Consider the following 18,981-nt stretch of genomic DNA (forward strand, 5'->3'; position numbering starts at 1 on the left):
TTAATCTGTGCTTTTGTATTGTAACTGTTATCTAGAAGATGCAATAAGCAAATGCTTAAAATCTTTTCTCGAGAAAGTTTACTGTGGGTAAGTCAAATTTGAAATACTAAATTTTTTTTGGTACATGAAAAATCTGGACTCTCCTTTACAGCTCCAAAATAATATTTTGAAAATCTAATCTATTTTGATGAATAATTTTTTATGTAAGGGATTAAATGGAAATGGAAATTGAATTTAAAATTTTGAAATTACAATAAATAGACAGATAGTGAAATATAGCCTAGATATGGATGCACAAGGTGTTGAATTACACTTGGTTCATTTAAAGACAAGTGTCTAACACTGGAAGAACTTAATATGTGATACATCTAGTGATTAATGGGAGTCTCAGAGATGAGTCAAATTAAAAGCTGGAGCAAAATGTGGTGTCTGACACAGTGAGTACAGGTACAGACTTCCTGGTAGCTCCTGGACTGAGTTCAAGGCAATATTTTTATCTGTCCCCACCGCCTCTCTTACAATACCTTTTCACAGTGCTGGCTCAGTAGTAGCACTGGATCCTAAGCCAGACTTGGTAGTAGTAGAGCAGACAGGCAAGGAGTTCCCTGAAAAGGATTTTCATCTCCTAGCTTGTTCTGTGGAGTCTGTGTTAGTTTTCTTCTCAATAAATCCATTTTTCTTTTCCCTCACTTGTGAAAAGCAAAAAAATTCCACGCTTGGTTGAAGAATGCAGATAAGGTACCCTAAAACATGAACAGTTGCAAGTTTATGAACTGATCATTGCAAGTTTGTGCACTCAATGAAGCAATGGGATGATTGCTACATGACTAAAATATTCTGTAGATAAAATAAACACCTGTGTAGTAAATATATCAATTTAAAGTAAACAACATTCTTTGTAATTAGCAGTTTTCACTTTAGCCTGTATGGCCATCATTAGATTACTGTGCAACTGAAAACTAATTTTTTGTGATCTCATTAATATACCTTACATGTATTAAAAAATTAAGTTTATTTCATAGTGAGGATTTTTTCTTTTACTAAATTGAAAATCAGGAAGGAACAATATATCTGTGTCTATTAAAAAAGTAAGGAAACAGCAGAATTATTGAGAAACATTTGAAAAATCAGCATTATGCTAAGGCAGTTGTAAGAGATTATTTGGCAAATGCAGGTAATGCAGATATCCACAGTCCCTAAAACAAGAATCCAGAAACTAATTGCCACACATCGAATAAACACTTTTGTATTTATGAAAATACAAGCTTTCACCAAGAGTAGAAAGTCTCCCACCTTGCAGAATTGGAAATGAAATAGTTCATGGTTTTTGCTGGCAGAAAACAGATTCACAACTTAAAGGAAGAGAAATGCTGTCAGTATTGTGTGTGGACAGCTTAATTTATATAAGACATTGAAGGGAATTAAGAGGCAAAGACATCTGTGGAGAAGCAGAAATGGAGTGTGTGTAGCTTGCTTTGTCATTCTCTAACACCAGATAAGTTCTTCATAATATTGATACTTAAAGCAATGGGACAAACTTAGAATGTGAGGAAGAGGTTAATACCCTTCCTGAGCCATTATTTAAAGTTCGTGGCTGGCCTATTTTTAGGCCACCATGTGAGAAGATGTTCGCTGAAAATAGATACAGATCATGTGTCCTTGCAGAATATAGAACATCAGGACATTTCATTTCCAAAGAACATAATTGGGACTTGGAGCAGAATCTTCTTTCCTCTCACCTCTTTGCTTGGAGATTATAACTTGGGTTATACAAGCACAGACTCCTACATGAGTTGTATCAACCTCTAAATAAGATAACTAAATCTAATTTGAAATATAGCTCTAATGGGACACATTAATTAGTTACATTTTGATTTTATTTTTTTAAATTTAATGTACAAGGCATAGAGGTATATCCAGTACACATATAAATACATGTGTGGGAGAACATATATATGCATATGTGTATATATGTATATACAGGTCTGTCTGTGAGTGTCTGTGTGTGTGTGTGTGTATATATATATATATATATACATATATATACACATATATATATATACATATTTATATATATATATATACACATACACACAGATACATACATACATATACATACACACCTGTATACTTATATTCTGACACATACATGCAACCACATGTCCAGGATGTCTGTGTGAATAGAATGCTGTGTAAAACTCTGTTGATATCTCTGAAAAGTACTAAGTGCATATATTGCATTAGGTGCTTTGATATGGTCTCTCTTCTTCTGCTGTTGCCATATATCTCAACACTTATTTCTTGTGGCACCAGACTATATTTATAATGTATTATCTTAAAATGAACTGTAGTTACAATGGGTTTAGGGGTCCTCCTGTGATATAAAATCAATATAGATAAATTTATTCATAAAAGTAGACATTAAGATATAGTCTAAAGATAATTTGAAGAACTTTCTGAGTAAATTATAGGAATATATTTCTTAAGGAAATAAACCTCAGCCTATTTTTCATTCACTAAGTGAGCAATTAAATTATATATATAATTTAATTAAATGCTGCTAATTGTTAAATAAATTTTAAACTTTGGGCAAGCAGATGAACTGAAATTGTTTTGAAGAAGAATATTAAAATTATGCAAAGAACTGCATCCCATAGCTGCCTGGGCTCATTCACAGATGCTAATGGCAGATCTTGAGTGCCCTGCTGTCATCCGACCCCTTTGCTTTTAGTACATGTCCAGTCCCGGAGTGGAAGCAGAAGCACAAGTATTTAAGGCCTCAGTGATGGCATTCAGAGAGCAAAACAGAGCAATAGCAGTAAATGTAGACAGCAGAAGGCTCTAGGTGTCTCCCTTGGTTTCTTGTTTATTATTTACATAGCTGCTTTTTCTCCAAGTGCTATAGAATAAGAGTTTTCAGAAAGTATAAAATGCTGAGGATGTCCTGGTGCATCCTTGATGTGTCAAGTCTTGACTGTGATTTGGCTCCTAGTTGTAAAGTGATCCTGTTACTCCGATGCTGTGCCATTATTTAGTGTGTGTGCCTACACACTAAACACTGGATGTTTAAAGTATGATGCATTACTTTTACTCTAGCTGTTATTACTAATACACATTGACTTGTCTACTCCTGCCAGATTGCCATCTCTTTGCTCCACATGATCTGCTATTGCGGCTGTTTCTGCTGTCACCATTTGCCCTCCTCAAATTTTTTCCACTCTTTACAACTCCTTAGCCATTAATTCATCTCTTTTCCCTGCAGCTACCAATATTAGCCAAAGTGGTACTCTCAAGCAAATTCAGTCCTGAGGGCTGTCTGGCTGACACTCTACTAAATTATTCCCAGAAAAATCATCTCTGTTTTTATGACCTGCTGTTAACTTTTCTGGAGCCAGCTCTCTATGTCTCACCCTTACAAATGAGCATCATCCTCGTGTTTCATCATAAACCAGGGCTCTAAAATCAGCACTTTCAGTACTTTTCTAATTCTGCCATGCTTGAGCTCTGGTGCAGTGGTCTGAATGTGGATCATGGGCTTCTTACACCTGTATTGCAAGTTGCTACTCATAACATAAGATCACTGAGCCTTTGGACCTGATTCCACTCCAGCATCCTTGCTAGTAGTTTCCTTTAGAAGGCAAATTCAAACGGTATTACAATTAGCTTGCCCCAGTTCACATTGCAAAGCAGTGACGAAGGCTGAGTTCAGAATTAGAAGGGGATTGTGCATCGTCCTTATCTTTCTTTTTATATCCTTCTGTTATATATAGATGTGTACCTCTATAGCTGGCATTGTAAATATTCTAGCACATATACGTAAAGGCATTCAGGGTCCTGTCACACATTTACCTAAAAAATCTAAATAATTCTCATTCATTATAAAATCTCTTTTTCCCCACTTTGAAATGTGGAATATACATGGTCTAAGAATGTCTAAATTTTGTGTGTTAGGTAGAGTTAAGAGTTTGATACTTATTGCACATAATATAAAGTAGGCCTTCACTGAGTAATTACCAATCAAATTAGATGCAAATGGAAATGTACTTAAAAACACTAAACATAATTTCAGTATGGATATTTCAAGTTCACCTAACTGGGATTTATCCAGTATAATCAGTAAGATTTAATTTAAGCCACTTAATAAATTTATAGAGAGAGCCTTTGAACCAATGGGCTTTTAATTCATTCTAAGAAGAGTAAGTGTTAACCTAGCAATTAAAAGATAACAGTATTTCTCATCCAGAGCTGCTCAAGAGCTGTAAAATAACTCAGTGAACAAATCACCACTGATTTTTAAATAACTGGTTTCCCAGTTGTTGTTGCTACTGTGTCAACTAAACCATACAGGTGTAGATAAAGAACATTCTCTTGGGAACTGCATTCTTGCTCAGTTTTGGCCATTTGGGTTGCAGTACATGGGGGACAGAAGAAGGGAGGAGAGGACAAAGAGGGAGAGTTGGAATGGCAGAAGGAATTGCCTGTTTCAGAGCACACAATAAACTTTCCATGGATGCATTCACAGCTTCCGTTTCTGATCTTGATGAAACAAGAGCAAACCAGAAATGACACAAAACATTTGTATCCAAACCATAGCTTTCCATTTCTTCTAAGGCGTGTTTATATTTTCCCACCACCTAGTTCTTTGCTTCAAACTTTGTTTTAGCCCCCATTCACCCCTGATAGCTTCAAACACAGATTTCTTCCTCCCTGCATTCATCCACAAGTTATTCTATGCATGGCCTTCCCTTTTTCAAGTGAGAGAAACTCTTCAAGCTGCCCTGCATTCTAACTGTATAACAATAAAGCACCCCAATCAGTATATTTTACCTAACAATTCACGCAAATGGAACTCAGGCTGCCTTTGTGAAACTCCACTGTGTCCTCTTTCTTTCTCTCAAGCACAATTAATACCTTGCTATCAGGTGAATCAAGCACTGTCTTAGAACAGCAGCACTCTTTCCAGCACTATTCTAAAATAAATCCCTTTTTCTTGTGGTGATCAGGTGAAATATTACTGACTTTGGTGGATACTAGAGGTAGTCTTCATTGAGCAAAGCTGTAAATAACAATTGAACTAGTTTTTTTTTGGAGCATATAGTATTAAAACGTAGCAGCTGCCACACAGATGACATAGAAGGTTAACCACATATTGATTGGTGATGACAAGTGGAGTTTCAGTACAAAGGCATGGTAGTGGAAATGGTTTCCAGAACCATTAAACCAGATCACCAGCTGAAGGAGGTGACTGGGGGCTCCAAAGACAGGGAGAAGCAGCGCTGCAGTAGAGAGCCTGTGAGCAAGCAAACTGGACAGAGTTTTGTGATTATTAGCCAAACTTTCTCCTCTTTCTTAATCACTGAAAGTGATGTTTAGAAAAACATGAAAGTTGCTTCATTCATTTGTGAAGCAAACATGAAGTCTAACTCATGCCACTTTTCCATGCACCAACATAAAAGATGGATAATCATATAGATACCAACAGGATATCGGTGCTGATAGGATTTTTCAACTTCACATCTCTTAGTATTCATTCTCTGCTACAGTGTTCAAGTACATGTGTTTAAATCTGTATTCTCATTGGCACAATGGGCAACTTCAATATTTAAAATTACTGCTAAACAAAGATTTCAGCCTTAATTAGCCCCCCCAAGATATTATTTTTTAAATATTGTAGAGGATTAACAAGTATAACATTCCAGTGTACACACATACAAATGTGAATAAAGATATTTATTTACTGAAATAGTGATTGTTAAATAATTTTGCAAATTGCAGTTTATTCATTCAGTTAATAAGAAAGAACAGTCTCTACAGCAAATGCTGTTATGGTACAGCACTAATTCCACATTACCTTCTGTAATAAACTGTGGGTGTTTTTTCCAAAAAGCATACATAGAGAAAATTTGTTCAGCAGAATAGTACAAAGAGTAAAACCTTCAAGAAGTAGAGACGGGTCAAATGGACCAAACTTTAAGTACTTATCTCAATTATCAGGACTTCTCAGGCCTTTGAAATTAGACTGCCTATCTCTCTTTTACAGACTGCCTTAAAATATTGGTTGTATTGCTGCTCCCATGCTAAAGCCTCTTGTCCTTTTTCCAGCTGGAAAACAAACTTAAGCAGCATTTAACATATCAGAACATTGAAGAAGATGAAAGCTAAATTCCTTTTAAAAATAGTTAGAAAATGGATAAGCAGTTGGATGAATGAAAGAGTGGATAAATAGTGTCTGTCTTCTTTCTTTTTCTATTTTCTAAATATAATGGACAATCCAAAGAGGAGGTTGAGATGCACCGGACTGCTTTCTCTTAAGCTCCATTAAATCAATCAACAAGCTGGGAAGAAGATGGATATTTTTCAGCAGAGTGCCTTTATTGGAAATTTGGTTGAACCATATTGCCTCAAAAGGATTATTCTGTCTGCATTTGAATTTAATGCAATAATAATACTGAAACATAAAAAATGCATATAAAGGGTTCAACAGAAAATTCTAATCAAGATGGGAATGACAGAAAAGTATGCAGAAGGCCAACATTTAATCAACTAAGCCAAGAAAATAGAATTGGTCAAATCTTTATCCCTCCTGATTGCAAATGCATAAAAAAGATTGCTTTCTGTTATAAGACAGCAATACCAGCTACCATATGCCCTGTTTAGGGTTGACTTGTCTTAATCTGAGTTGAAAAGAGCTAGACAGAAAAAAACTCCCTGCTTTAACTCAGTCCTATCAGTCCTGGTAGAATCAGAATTTAATTCATTGTTTTTCTGCAAAGCCTATGTATTCCTTCCTTCCTTATGTCTAAGTTTATCTCATAACAGGATGGCAAGTTTTCTGCATGTGGATACGCTTTATCCAGGTATATACTGGGGGTTTTGAGAACTGGAGGGCTTTGAAAATGTAAATAGACAGGCTGGTCACTGGGTTTCAAGGCAATTGAGATCCATGGAGTCTCTTTGCCTTAGAGGTCAGAGGTTTTTTTCAGGTTTTGTGCTTTGTCTGTATGTCAGATAAGTTGGCTACCTCAAACCAGAGAATTCTTGGGCTTTAAAATATATAATCATAGGGGCTACACAGGCTCCTAAAACAGACACAAGGAATATCCAGCTATATTGACAAAATGACAATATACCAAGTCCTGAAGGGAAAAGAATAGTGTTTCTTGACACAATTCTAGACATACTGTGAAAGAGTTACCATGTTTTAAGTAAAATTTAAGCAGAGTCTCTATGTTGAAACTTATCAATGTAATTGAAAAATGGAAAGTTGAGGTAATCCCATTCAAAGAGAAAAAATTTACATAGTTGTTGTTACTTACATGAAAGGCCTCTGAGCAAAATTTAATTCATACACTTTGTAGAGATGATAAAACAGCATGTGTCAAAGCAATTTGAACAACTTCAGGTGCACCAGAAATGAAGAATATTGCATCCCATTGCCACATGTAGATTTTCTGGCATTTAACAAGTTGTTAGATAATGATGTAGTCATTCCCTCAGTGGGATACTAATCCTAGTCCTCCTGACTACCTGCTGTCATAAAACCTGTGAGAACTTAGTGTCAGTGAGATGTCTCCTTTCTGCCAAACTCAAGTATAATTGACCAATGGGTTAAAAAATTACAGGAAATCACGAACACATACAGAATATAGCTCATTACAACTGGGTTTAAATTTATCTAACCTGCTCAAACTAACCCAAATCCCAAAATATAATGCCTTTTCCTGTGGTTCTCTCTTAATGATGGGTCAGTAATTTTTCATTTGCAAGTTATTTCTAAGGGAAAAAGTAGTTTTCTCAGTAAAGTGACTTCTTCCTTTCAATGATCAGGAAAATTACACTGATTTAATTTCACATCCTTTTAAAGTAAAATGTAAAGGAACACTCAGGAAAAAAAAAGGTGCTCTACACTAGATTTTTGCAATAGTGTGTAGAAGTGTCCTAATAAGGCTAAGCTAAGCCATTTTTCCAAATGGCCTACACATAAGAACATACTTTGTTGTTAGAAATAGTACTTTTTATTAGCTCAGCTGGATTACTGAGAAAAAGTAAAGAACTATTCAGGCAAACAGATCTTTGAAGAACTTTTCCTTTCTTATGGCAACACGATTTTCCAGTCAGTCTAACTACAAGCATTACAATGCATCTAAAAATCTTCTGGAAAAGAGGTCTTAAAAACTTTTAGAGATGCCATCAGAGTACTCCAGTCACAGCTGGGACAGCCTTGTGACTGCTTCTGTAACATCTTGAGGTGCTTCAGAGAAGCCATCAAGAAATATCAAACCCACATAGAATGATAACATCTGATGCTTTAACATCAGTTTGAAAAAAAATCCAGAAAGGTCAAGATGAGTAATAAATCAAATAAACTACAAAGGAGCAGAAGCCAGTGTAATAACCTAACCAATCTCTTATATAAAGCAGACCATTGCATCTCTTAATTCATGTGTAAGAGACCAGCAATTGGAATAGATCAACACTTGCTCCATCTAGGTCTGATTCATTCTTGCTCTTTAACCATTTCAGCTATATAATGCATTCCTAATCCCTTCTTCAAGCTTCATTTCATATTGTCTTCTCTGATCCTTTCCTCAGGCTTCATTTGGTATTTTCTTCAAGTGGACGTGAGACAAAATCTCATTTAATGAAGATATAATATTGGGCACCATGGTCTGGTTCCAGTCTAGCTCCAAAGAATTAAAAGAAAAATAAGAGTGAAAGATTTTTCTCTATACAAAATATCAACTCTTAATTTGTCAGTTTGTTCTTTTGTTACCTCTCTTTTAAAACACAGAACTTTTTCTCCTAGTACTTTCTCAGTTATATAAAACACTTCCATAATCTTTACTGTTTCTTTCTCCCCAGGATGATATTTAAAGTAATACACAAGAACCTGAAATTGCAGAATTGCCTGTGATTAAGATTCAGGGAAATGTATTTTACTTGCTCTGAATGATCTCATATTTAAATAAAAGAACACTTTAAAGAAAAACAAAGCACTTAAAAATGACACATTTCTTTCTCCCTCAGTAATTTTCCACCTTCTAACATCTTAAATAAGGGAAGTTTGTACTTTAGCGCAAACTTTCACAGAAAACTAATCAACAAAATGAATGCATTACTAGGAATAACAGCTGAAATTACCTCAGCAGGGTGGTTTTGTAGCTATGTTGGTACCTTCATTAGGCAACTCAGGCTGAGCAGGATAATGTGTGTGCATACATGGGTATATCCAGATACAGATTACATAATGTGAGAGAAAAGTGGGCAGAAGATTGAGCCATAAGAGGACACAAGACTTCATGGGTGAAAATCCTTTTTCAAGGGTATGTTTTCTTGAATGAATTCCCTTCTGGGTGGGTAGGACTGGGTCTGCACAAAGGAGTCATCCAGGTTGAATTCTCCTCTCTATACAGATTAAGATATGTTAGGGATAACTTCTCTTTTTTTTCCAATTTCCCTTTTGTTTACTTCATCTGCCCTACTTTTCAGCTTTCACTCCAGACACCTATTCTCCAGGTTTTGTGTTCCTGTGTTCTCACTTTTCAGCAATTTCCATTTCTCAACCTGTTTTTAAAGTCAAGATTCTTGCCTTCTTTTTTTTCTGTTTATTTTTTTCTAGGTCTTAGTGTTCCTTCTTTGTGTTTCCTCCCATTCTCTCTTTTGTAGTAATACTCCACCTAAGCTTTCTTCCTAATCTTGACTGGAGCTGAACTTTCTACTCTCCCAGCCTTTTCTGTGCTTCCCCACCAGCTTCTATATAATTTCCAGTCAATTTTTGCTTTCTTTAGTAATTTCCTTTCTCTGCCTCCTGGGCATGCAAGACAAGCTATTCACTTTCAGAAGCAGAAAACAAGCAGCAAGCCTACTGAAAAGTCCCTGAGCAAGACAACACAAGTAATAGCTGTTGCCAGCATCAGTGGAGACGGCAGCAAGGCAGTCTCATGGGGAGCAGAGAATGTAGTCTGGGGCTCCTCATGGGATGCCACCACACTGCTAGCAGTGGGAGAAGCAAATGACTTTCCTTTGGGAGGGAGGTGATGGCTGGAGCCTTACTAATAAATGTAGAGTTTAAACAAGAAGGAAAACAAGCTTGTCCTCATGCTTTAGAAAGACAGACAGTTGGAATCTCATTATGATACTTACTGCCTCATAAAAAATATACTTAGAGGGTATCATTACCCCTCCTGACCTTCTGACTCAGCAGTATTCACAGATTTGAATTTGTTCAAATTTACTTTTCTAAGTCCCACTAGATTTATTTGGAAAGGATGTGATTGCTCAGTGAAAGGTGGTTGTTTCTTCATTCTTCTCACTCCCAATGCACTTGCCTCACAGTTGCTCCAGTAAGAAATGTCTTCCCTTCAGAGGGGGATTCCCATGTCTTTCCCAGATGCAGGGGATTTCAAGAACCCACTATGGTTTTGTTGCTTATGGTTTTGTTGTTTATGGTGTGAAATTACTTTAACTTCCCCAACATGTCTACAAGCAGGATATTACATTGTGGGACAGTGAGAGGAAAAGAATTTGTGTGATCTCTGGATAAGTATATCTGAGCTTCATGCTCAGGGTTGTCTGATATGAGATATATGAGACAGCAGATGCATGGGAAGTTGAAAGTGCCACTTCCATCAGGAATGCAGTCACGGAAATGAGAGCACTGGTAGGTGGAATGTCTCCTTTACATCAATCTTGAAGTATTAGTTTAATAAATACTAGGGGTACTCCACAGACAATAAAGGCATATTTAGTTTTGCAAAGCAGTTAAGTGACTCCTGGCTGTTTTTTTCTTTTATTTGCTCTGTCTGCATTTATATACAGATGATTGTATTTGCTCTTCCTGTCATGTTGGGTTTGCTACCTCAGTAGATGTTGCCTGACTGAGCCATTCTCCATGTGCAATACTAATTAGTCTTAGTTTTTCAATACAATGTTAAATCTGTAATGGCAACTGACCATGTTAATTTCCCAAGACAATGTAAGGTCTGCAAGAATGAGCTTCAACATATTTCATAAATTGTTCATAAGGTTTTGTTTTGTTTTTATTTATTTAAAGCAAGTACAGCATTTGCAGCTTTTTTTGGAACTAATCTTTTCATGAAGATGAGCTCATAGTGTGCTCTGTAAATATGAATGCAGTTTCTCCTTGGTAGGACAAATCCTTAAGGCCCTAGGAAAATAGTAGTGCTTTCTGCATATAGGGACCTACTTTATACGCATCTCTTTAGAGGGCAGAAAGGTATGTTTCTGTGTTTATAAAATTAATTTGAAACTGTGCAGGAAATTTTTCTGTTGATATCAACTACCTAACTGTAATATATGTTTATATTAGCACTAAATATGTTCAAAACAGAAAGATGGTGTAGTATTTGGAAACACAGGCCTTGCATAATTTCATCACTTAATATAGTTATTGCAACAGCCAATCTCGTTGTCAAGCAGTGTAATTCCTATTTAATTTTTACCTTTCTGTCATATTGTCCTCTTAAGATCCAATGGGAATAATAAATAACATGTGAAAATCACTAGAGGAAGACAGCCTTTAACCTTAGAAATACAAGTCAGACTGCACTTTTGTTTCAATCACTTCACAAGAAACAGATGAAAATATGTTATAAAGTAAGCACAGAGACACAGAAAAGTCCAATATGAGCATAAAGAAATTCTTTATTAAGAAAGCAGAATGTCTTTTTTTTCAAAGCCCATCATATTTACTGACCATTATTACCATGATGTTTCCTTCCCATTTAGGAGATTGTCAACTTCAACTGTCGGAAGCTGGTGGCTACAATGCCTCTTTTTGCTAATGCAGACCCAAATTTTGTGACTGCCATGCTAAGCAAACTGAGATTTGAGGTGTTCCAGCCTGGAGATTATATTATCCGAGAAGGGGCCGTGGGTAAGAAGATGTATTTCATTCAACATGGTGTTGCTGGTGTCATCACCAAGTCCAACAAGGAGCTGAAGCTGACAGATGGCTCTTACTTTGGAGGTGAGTAGGAAAAAAGGAATGATAACACTGGAGTGAATACACTAAAACAAAACACATACAGATAACAGATGAAAAGAGACTTTTGAATAAGTTAACTAAGAGTCACTTGCCTAGACAATTCAAACCACAGTGAAGAGTGTGCAAAATATTTCTGAACAAAACATTCAGAGTCTGCCTGATGTTGTGAGGACAGCTGTTAAATGCAAAATGACCTTCCAGAATTTTGAAGTTATTTTAAATTAAAATTGCTGTTATTTAACAGAAAATATTTAAATAAAATACAATAATTTGCATAGTAATTTTAAAGCTTTTTAAAGGCAGAATTGACAGGATTAATCTCTAAAGAAGAATAAATTTTTTAATCATAAATCTGAAGGTAAAAATCATAGAATTGCAAAATTAGCAATGAACAGAAAAACATTATTTGCATGGGATATTTTGTAATTGATTAATATTTCAACATGTTGTTAGTGCTTTTGCACTGAATTTTAGCACACATCAATGTTTATCCTGACAAAGTATACTATGAGAAACTGGACTTCATATCTGACTAGGTACCTCTTTAACAGATGTATATTAATAAAAATCAAGCATTAATTTTAATCCTAATTAAATTGACCTGGTAATACTAATGAAAAATAGTTACTTGCTTAGATGAAGGCATCTGAATATGTATATCTTGATGAAAGCAATTGCTTTTCTTACATATAATAATAGATGATACAAACTACTTGTTCCCTGTGACTGTAAATTATCTTTGTGCAATAGAATAGGTGTCTGCTTCCACAAGCAGCAGAAAGGTTGGTTTTCAGAAGCTGCTTGAATATTTGTGTGTGTACCACTGCTGCTCATGAGAGTTACCGTTAGCTAGTCATTGTATTAATTTGCTGTTGAATTCCATTAATGATCCCATAACTGACCTGAACACCTTTCAGAAAATGCTCAATTGAAAGCCTAATCAGTGCAATTTAGTTGGTGTAGAGAAGGGGGAAGATAAGAAAAGTGAATTGGGCTCAGCATTTCAACTGGGCTATAGAGTTACTTAACTAATCCCATTTAAGAATAATACGCTAAAGCAACTCCTGCTGATCTGGCCAGAAGACCTTGTCACTTCGAAGTAGCCTCTTCAAGGTGATTTGTATCACCAGTATTTGTAGAAGCACTTTGGTAAAGAGGTCTTTTGCTTATCCCACAGGATTAAACTGTAGATGCTGAAGACAGGAGATTAAGTAGAAAGAAAAGGTAAATGCTGAGGATGAAGAAACGGAGCAACCTTGGTCTTGGTCTCCTCTATGCTTAGCAGTGCCCTAGTTTATGAAAATGTGTTTGCAAGAGCCTCTGTGCTGAATCTGGCCATAATACTCCTCTGAACCAGCAGAGGATCAGAGGAGTTTGCACATTAAAGTATTTTACATAACTGTCAGCTTGTTGTTGTAGTGCAAACAACTATTTAGCTCATCCTATTCAACAGCTACCCTTCTTAACAGGGCTGCAGACAAAAAAATAAACTACTTGCAATATCCAGACACTGCAGGAACTTACTACACTGCATACCAAAGCACTTTTGCTCATCCAAACTGCAGCTGGGATGAGACATGTGTTGCAAAAATGGGTGGTAATGCATCCAAAGCCTGCTGGGGCAAACAGAAGGTAATATCTGCTGCTGCTGTACCATGGAGGAGTGAGGAGAAGTAAAAAAAGACAATTGTACAGGGAGGGAGAACCTGAGAGAGGAAATGCCCCAAGATCCAGACTGATGTGGCTCAGACCTGTTGTAGCAAAACACCATGTATTGTGAATTTCCAAACGTGTATTCCAAAAGCTGGGGAGAAGAAAGACCTATATGGATCAGAGTCGATGTGGATGCCCTATCCACAGTCATGTTCGAGGCCAGTCTGGACTGGGCCCTGAGCAACCTGATGAATGGCATCCATGGCCAGGGCATTGGAGCTAGATGATCCTTAAGGTCTCTCATAACTCAAATCATTCTGTGATTTTATAATTCTATGACTGCAGCTGAAAAGCTGCAAATCAGATATGTGTGAATTGAAAAGGTTTGGATTCTTAAAGCAGAAAATAAAAAAAACTGTTCTAAAATTGTCGTCTCTCTGGAGAATACCCACTTTCTCTGAAGTGTGTATCAGAATCTGAGTAAATCTTCCTGACCAAAGCCGACACAAGAAATATTGCATAGTGATAAAATAATAAACTGGAAGGTCAAAGCTGCATTAAAATCCTAAGACTAATAACGCCTTTTTTGCTTAAAGGACGCATGATAAATCTGAAGCTGACCCTATGTTTAAAATGCTACTTGTAGCAACCTATCTGTATAGCTCCCAGGTCTGACACAATATATCCATATCAACACCTGAGCTCCCAAAAGCAATTAAAGGGCACACAGGTGACAGGGTGCCATGCCTAAATGGATAATTTTTTAAGTATCTTATGTTTTGAAAGTTTCTTTTCCCAGCTCAGAGATGCTAACTTCTGTCTGTCAGGTATGTCCCAGAGCTTGAGTTACCTGGGGACCTTGGCTCTTGAGAGATTTGCAGGCTTACCTCCAGAACAGTGGAGGGTTTCACCAGCATCCTGCCTTGGATTTGGAAAACCTTGGCTCTGGAGAGATTTGCAGGCTTACCTCCAGAACAGTGGAGGGTTTCACCAGCATCCTGCCTGGGATTTGGAAAACCAAACTCTTAATATGTAAAATATTTCTGTGCTAGCAATACTATATCAGGAAAACAATTTAGGTAAAAAAAAAAACTTACCAGTAAAAAACAACAGTGCTTAAGTTGTGGGAAAACTGGAGATTAGTGTGCAAGCCAAGATTTAAGAGGAACCAAAGCAGAATCATGACTATTTGAGAGTGACTTGAATGGAGACTGTTGAGAGAATGAAAGCCTGGAAAACCAAAAATTGCAAAAAAGAGGAAATACCTTGAGGTTTGAGGACTGATGATGAACATTTAAATTCTCTTGCCTAATCTTTGCTTTTAATTAAAAACAGGCTTAAATCTGGTCTAATAGGAAACCAAATAAACCTTACAATTGGTTGGTAATTCTTCTCAAAAAGAATATGCCAGGATAACCACCAGTGGAATAGATGAATCAGACTACACCTCTGCTGTACACTTTCTGTTCATTTTTGAGAGAATGTCCTGGTTTAGGGCAAGTTTGGGGGAAAACCTCCAAAAGGGGCCCCAAGAAAGCAAACCTACATGGCCCCTCCCCTGATCGATTTGGGAAACATTTCCTTGAAGAGAAGTGGAAAAAAACCTGTTTATTTAACAGGCAAAGCACCCCCCAGCGCACAAAATGAACAATACCAGCTGACAAAACTCACCCACTGCTCTGGAGAGATGAGAAATTCAGAAGGTCTCTCCTGGGGGTTCGCTCTGCTATCAGTCCTGCAGGCGCTGGGAAAGGCCGCTGCCCAGAGCAGGCCCCGCTGGCCACAGGTGCGAGCTCGCGGTGCTCCGGGGCCCGCTCTGGAGCAGGTTTGAATGGTTCCAGGAAAAGGGAAAGAAAGGCAGTGCAGCGAACTTCTCTGCCTCAGCCAGCTAAACTAACTAAAAAGCAAAGGAGAGCCTGTTCTGCCCCATCAACATGTGCCCAGACAGCACAGTGCAGTTCTGTGTTCCAGCAGACTGTGGAGCAGTGAGTCCAGTTCTTGATAATAAACTCTGTGCTTCTTCTTCTGCCCGCCTTCGCTCTCAGAGCCAGTCTTGAAGGTACAGAATATAATATCCAGCATAAACTGAACACACGACTAAGGATACAAGCGTCATAACATCACCCTAGGACAAGGATATGTAAACTGGTGACAATAGAAAGATTGGGCTTGACTACTGGCTGCTTCCTTCCTCATCTGTGCTCATTGGTTTCTCCTTTGGGGAGGGAAGGAGTAAATACAATAAAGTAACCACAAAGATTTCTGGTTTATTCCCTGGTATTTCTGTGGAAAGACCCTTCTGTCCCTTGACCTTCGTGTTTGTCCGTAAATGTAATCTTCTTGAACTTTGCATGCAGGAGCAATTTTTAGCCCAGCAGTGTGTAGGATTCTCATTTTCATCCCAATTAAGTGGGTCTTTTTCAGACTGCTGGTTGAGGGACATTATCATCCTACATATCTCCTCCAAGTGCTAGTAGGAATTTGAAAGCAGTTTCTGATACTGTCCTTTTCAATAGGCCATATTCCTCCTACCATATTCATGGTATGCTCATGTGAATTTTTATAAAAGGGACAGGAATTAGACAAGGAAGAATACATGAATACTTTTCACTATACTGTGCATATAGTCATTTCTACTTCAGTCAAATTACATAAGCCACAGTTAACAGTGAAGAATCATGGGATTTTAATACTCTATAGTGGCTTTTATTGGATTTATTTTAATTGAGCTATAACTTGTTTTTTTAAAATATCAGTGGATTTTTTAATGTCCTCCTTAATTTTTTGCTCTTTGTTTGGTAATAGTTCCCCATTATTAGAAGTTTTGCTCCTAGTTCCCCATTTTTAGAAATGGGATTGCTGCCACTATCAACATAGCAGTAGATGCATCTTTTCCTTCTAAAAGTACAAAATAAACTTCTGACACTGACAGAGTTTTCAAATGGCAGGAAATAAGGTTGCCTTCAATAGAAATTACCATAGAATTATAGAAACATAAAATGGCTTGGGTTGAAAGGGATGCTTAACATCATCTACTTCTGCTCCCCCCACCGTGGTCAGGGACACCCTTCACTAGACCAAACTGCTAAGACCCCCATCCGAGTGTTCATCCACACTTCCAGGGACAGGGCACCCACACCCTCTCTGGGCAAGCTGTGCCAGTGCCTGACTTACTCTCACAGTAAAGAATTTTTTCTTAGTGTCTAATGTAAATCTATTCTGTTTCAGTTTGAAGCCATTTCCCCGTGTCCTTGTGGTGACATGCTCTTGTAAAAAGTCTCTCCCTGTTTTTCTTGGAGACTCCCTTTAGGTACCAGAGGATCTCAATTAGGTCACCTCTAAGCCTTCTCTTTTCCAGGCTGAAAAAGCCCCAATTTTGTCAGCCTTGCCTTATAGGAGAGGTGCTCCAGCTTTCTGATCATCTTGGCCTCCTCTGGATTTGTTCCAATAGGTCCAAGTCCTTCCTATCTTGGAGACCCCAGTTCCGGATGCAGCGCTCCAGGTGGGTCTCAGCAGAGCAGAGCAGAGGGGCAGAATCCCCTCCCTGCCCTGCTGCCCACAGGGCTCTGGATGCAGCCCAGGACACGTTTGGATCTCTGGGCTGGGAGTGCCATGGCCAGGGCATGTGCAGCCTCTCACCCACAGCACCCCCAAGCCTTCCTGGGCAGGGCTGCTCTGGGGCTGCTCATGCACAGCCTGGGCTGGTAGCAGGGGTTGTTCCTATCCTGGTGCAGCACCAGCACTTGGACTTGTTCAATCTCATGAGTTTCCCAAGAGCAACTTCCCGAGCTTGTCTAGGTCCCTCTGGATGGCCTCCCATCCTTCAGAAGTGTCAACTGCACTGCTCAGTTTGGATTCATTGCAAATTTGCTGAGAGTGCTCTCAATTCCCTAATTTATTTAATGAAGACACTACACAAGACTAGTCCCAATGTGGATCCCTGAGGATCCACTTGTCACTGATGTCCATCAGGACTCTGAGCCATTGACTAGTGCCCTCTGGATGTGACCATGCAAACAATTCTTTATCCAAGGAATTATAATCTCCTTCTAGCTGCCTGTAGGGTTAGTGACATGTGAATGAAGGTCAGGAGAGAATGAATGGATGGTATGGACTATGTTAACACATAGGACAAAACTGTAGGGAAGAGCATGGGGAGCAATACAGATGTCAACAGAGACAGCTCTGTGGGTAGGGCTCAGGTTGTGAGTGGTGCAAATAAATGGGAGACAGAGCAGCTGACAGTGCAGGGGAACATGTTTGCAGTAAGCTGAGTTGAAAACTTGAGGCTGACACATTTGAACTCAGCTTCCTGGGATGGAGAATAAAAATCAGGAGGCAGGTGAAAAAAGTAAGCAATTGTATTTTGAAGATGTTGTGATTATGAAGTGGTTTAATTTTCTTGTCATCTTGTCCCTAGTCCTGAATATCTACAGTTTACATTACTGAAAATACAAAGTACCCAGCAGTGGATAATGACAGCTCCCCCATTTTTGCTTTCTCTGTCTCAGTGCACATTTGTCTTACTCTTTAATATCTTCGTAGTTCAAACTCATTTATGACATAATCCTAGTAATAAATGGTAGGAAGGAAATTGCCAGGTTTCAATCCTATTGAACCTTTTTCTCTCACTACCAAGTGACTGGATTAGAAATTGCTCTTCTTGTCACAGGAGGAATTACTGAAAAAATCGTGTATTAATTCTTCATGTATACATACAAAATTGGCAAAATGCAAAGATTTTGACATCTTTTGAGATGAAGCACAAGAATATGAGTCGTTTGCTTGCAGAAAAGATTAATTCATCTATTACTGAGTCTTTACAGAGCCAAATTATTAACATATCTAATGAGCCTAATACTGATGCAATTTACCTATACCAATACATATGGATAGAAACTGATGTACTGTCACTGCTGTGTGAATATTCTGACTTTTTTTTGTGGTAAATTGTTTCAGAAACACTCCATAGTAATATTATATAAATTGGTAATTCGAAATCTCTGAGAATTAATCAGACATTAATTATCAAACACGCAGAGTAATAAACTAAAGAGATGTTTGCTTTAATACAATACAGCCTTTCCAATTATCTCTTTCCTCTTACTCAGATCTGTGAGTCTTAAGGCTACTTCAGTCATGACAGTAAGATCAGGCCCTGCAACTTCTCCTTCCCTTCCGGAAAGGCCTTCTGCTCCCTGATACCTTGTGACCCTCCACTTCTTTGCACATCCCTCATCCCAGACACAGTCAGATGGTGTTCCCATGTACTGAGCTACAAGCTGCAGGCTCCTGGTTGGAGAGCCAAGTGGAAAAGCAGT

At 37.9% G+C, this 18,981-nt stretch overlaps 1 protein-coding gene across 1 annotated transcript in view; it reads left to right on the plus strand.

Annotated features, from left to right (window-relative positions):
* The window catches only part of HCN1 (hyperpolarization activated cyclic nucleotide gated potassium channel 1), a 191,729-nt gene that overhangs the window by 160,060 nt on the left and 12,688 nt on the right, over window positions 1–18,981 (plus strand). The window contains exon 6 of the mRNA XM_041424593.1: window positions 11,749–11,989. Coding sequence (XP_041280527.1) covers window positions 11,749–11,989 — 241 coding nt within the window. The remainder of the gene's footprint in view (window positions 1–11,748; window positions 11,990–18,981) is intronic.

The sequence above is a fragment of the Onychostruthus taczanowskii genome, unplaced genomic scaffold (genome assembly GCF_017590055.1).
Source record: "Onychostruthus taczanowskii isolate IOZ18803 unplaced genomic scaffold, ASM1759005v1 scaffold83, whole genome shotgun sequence".
Lineage (NCBI taxonomy): Eukaryota > Metazoa > Chordata > Aves > Passeriformes > Passeridae > Onychostruthus > Onychostruthus taczanowskii.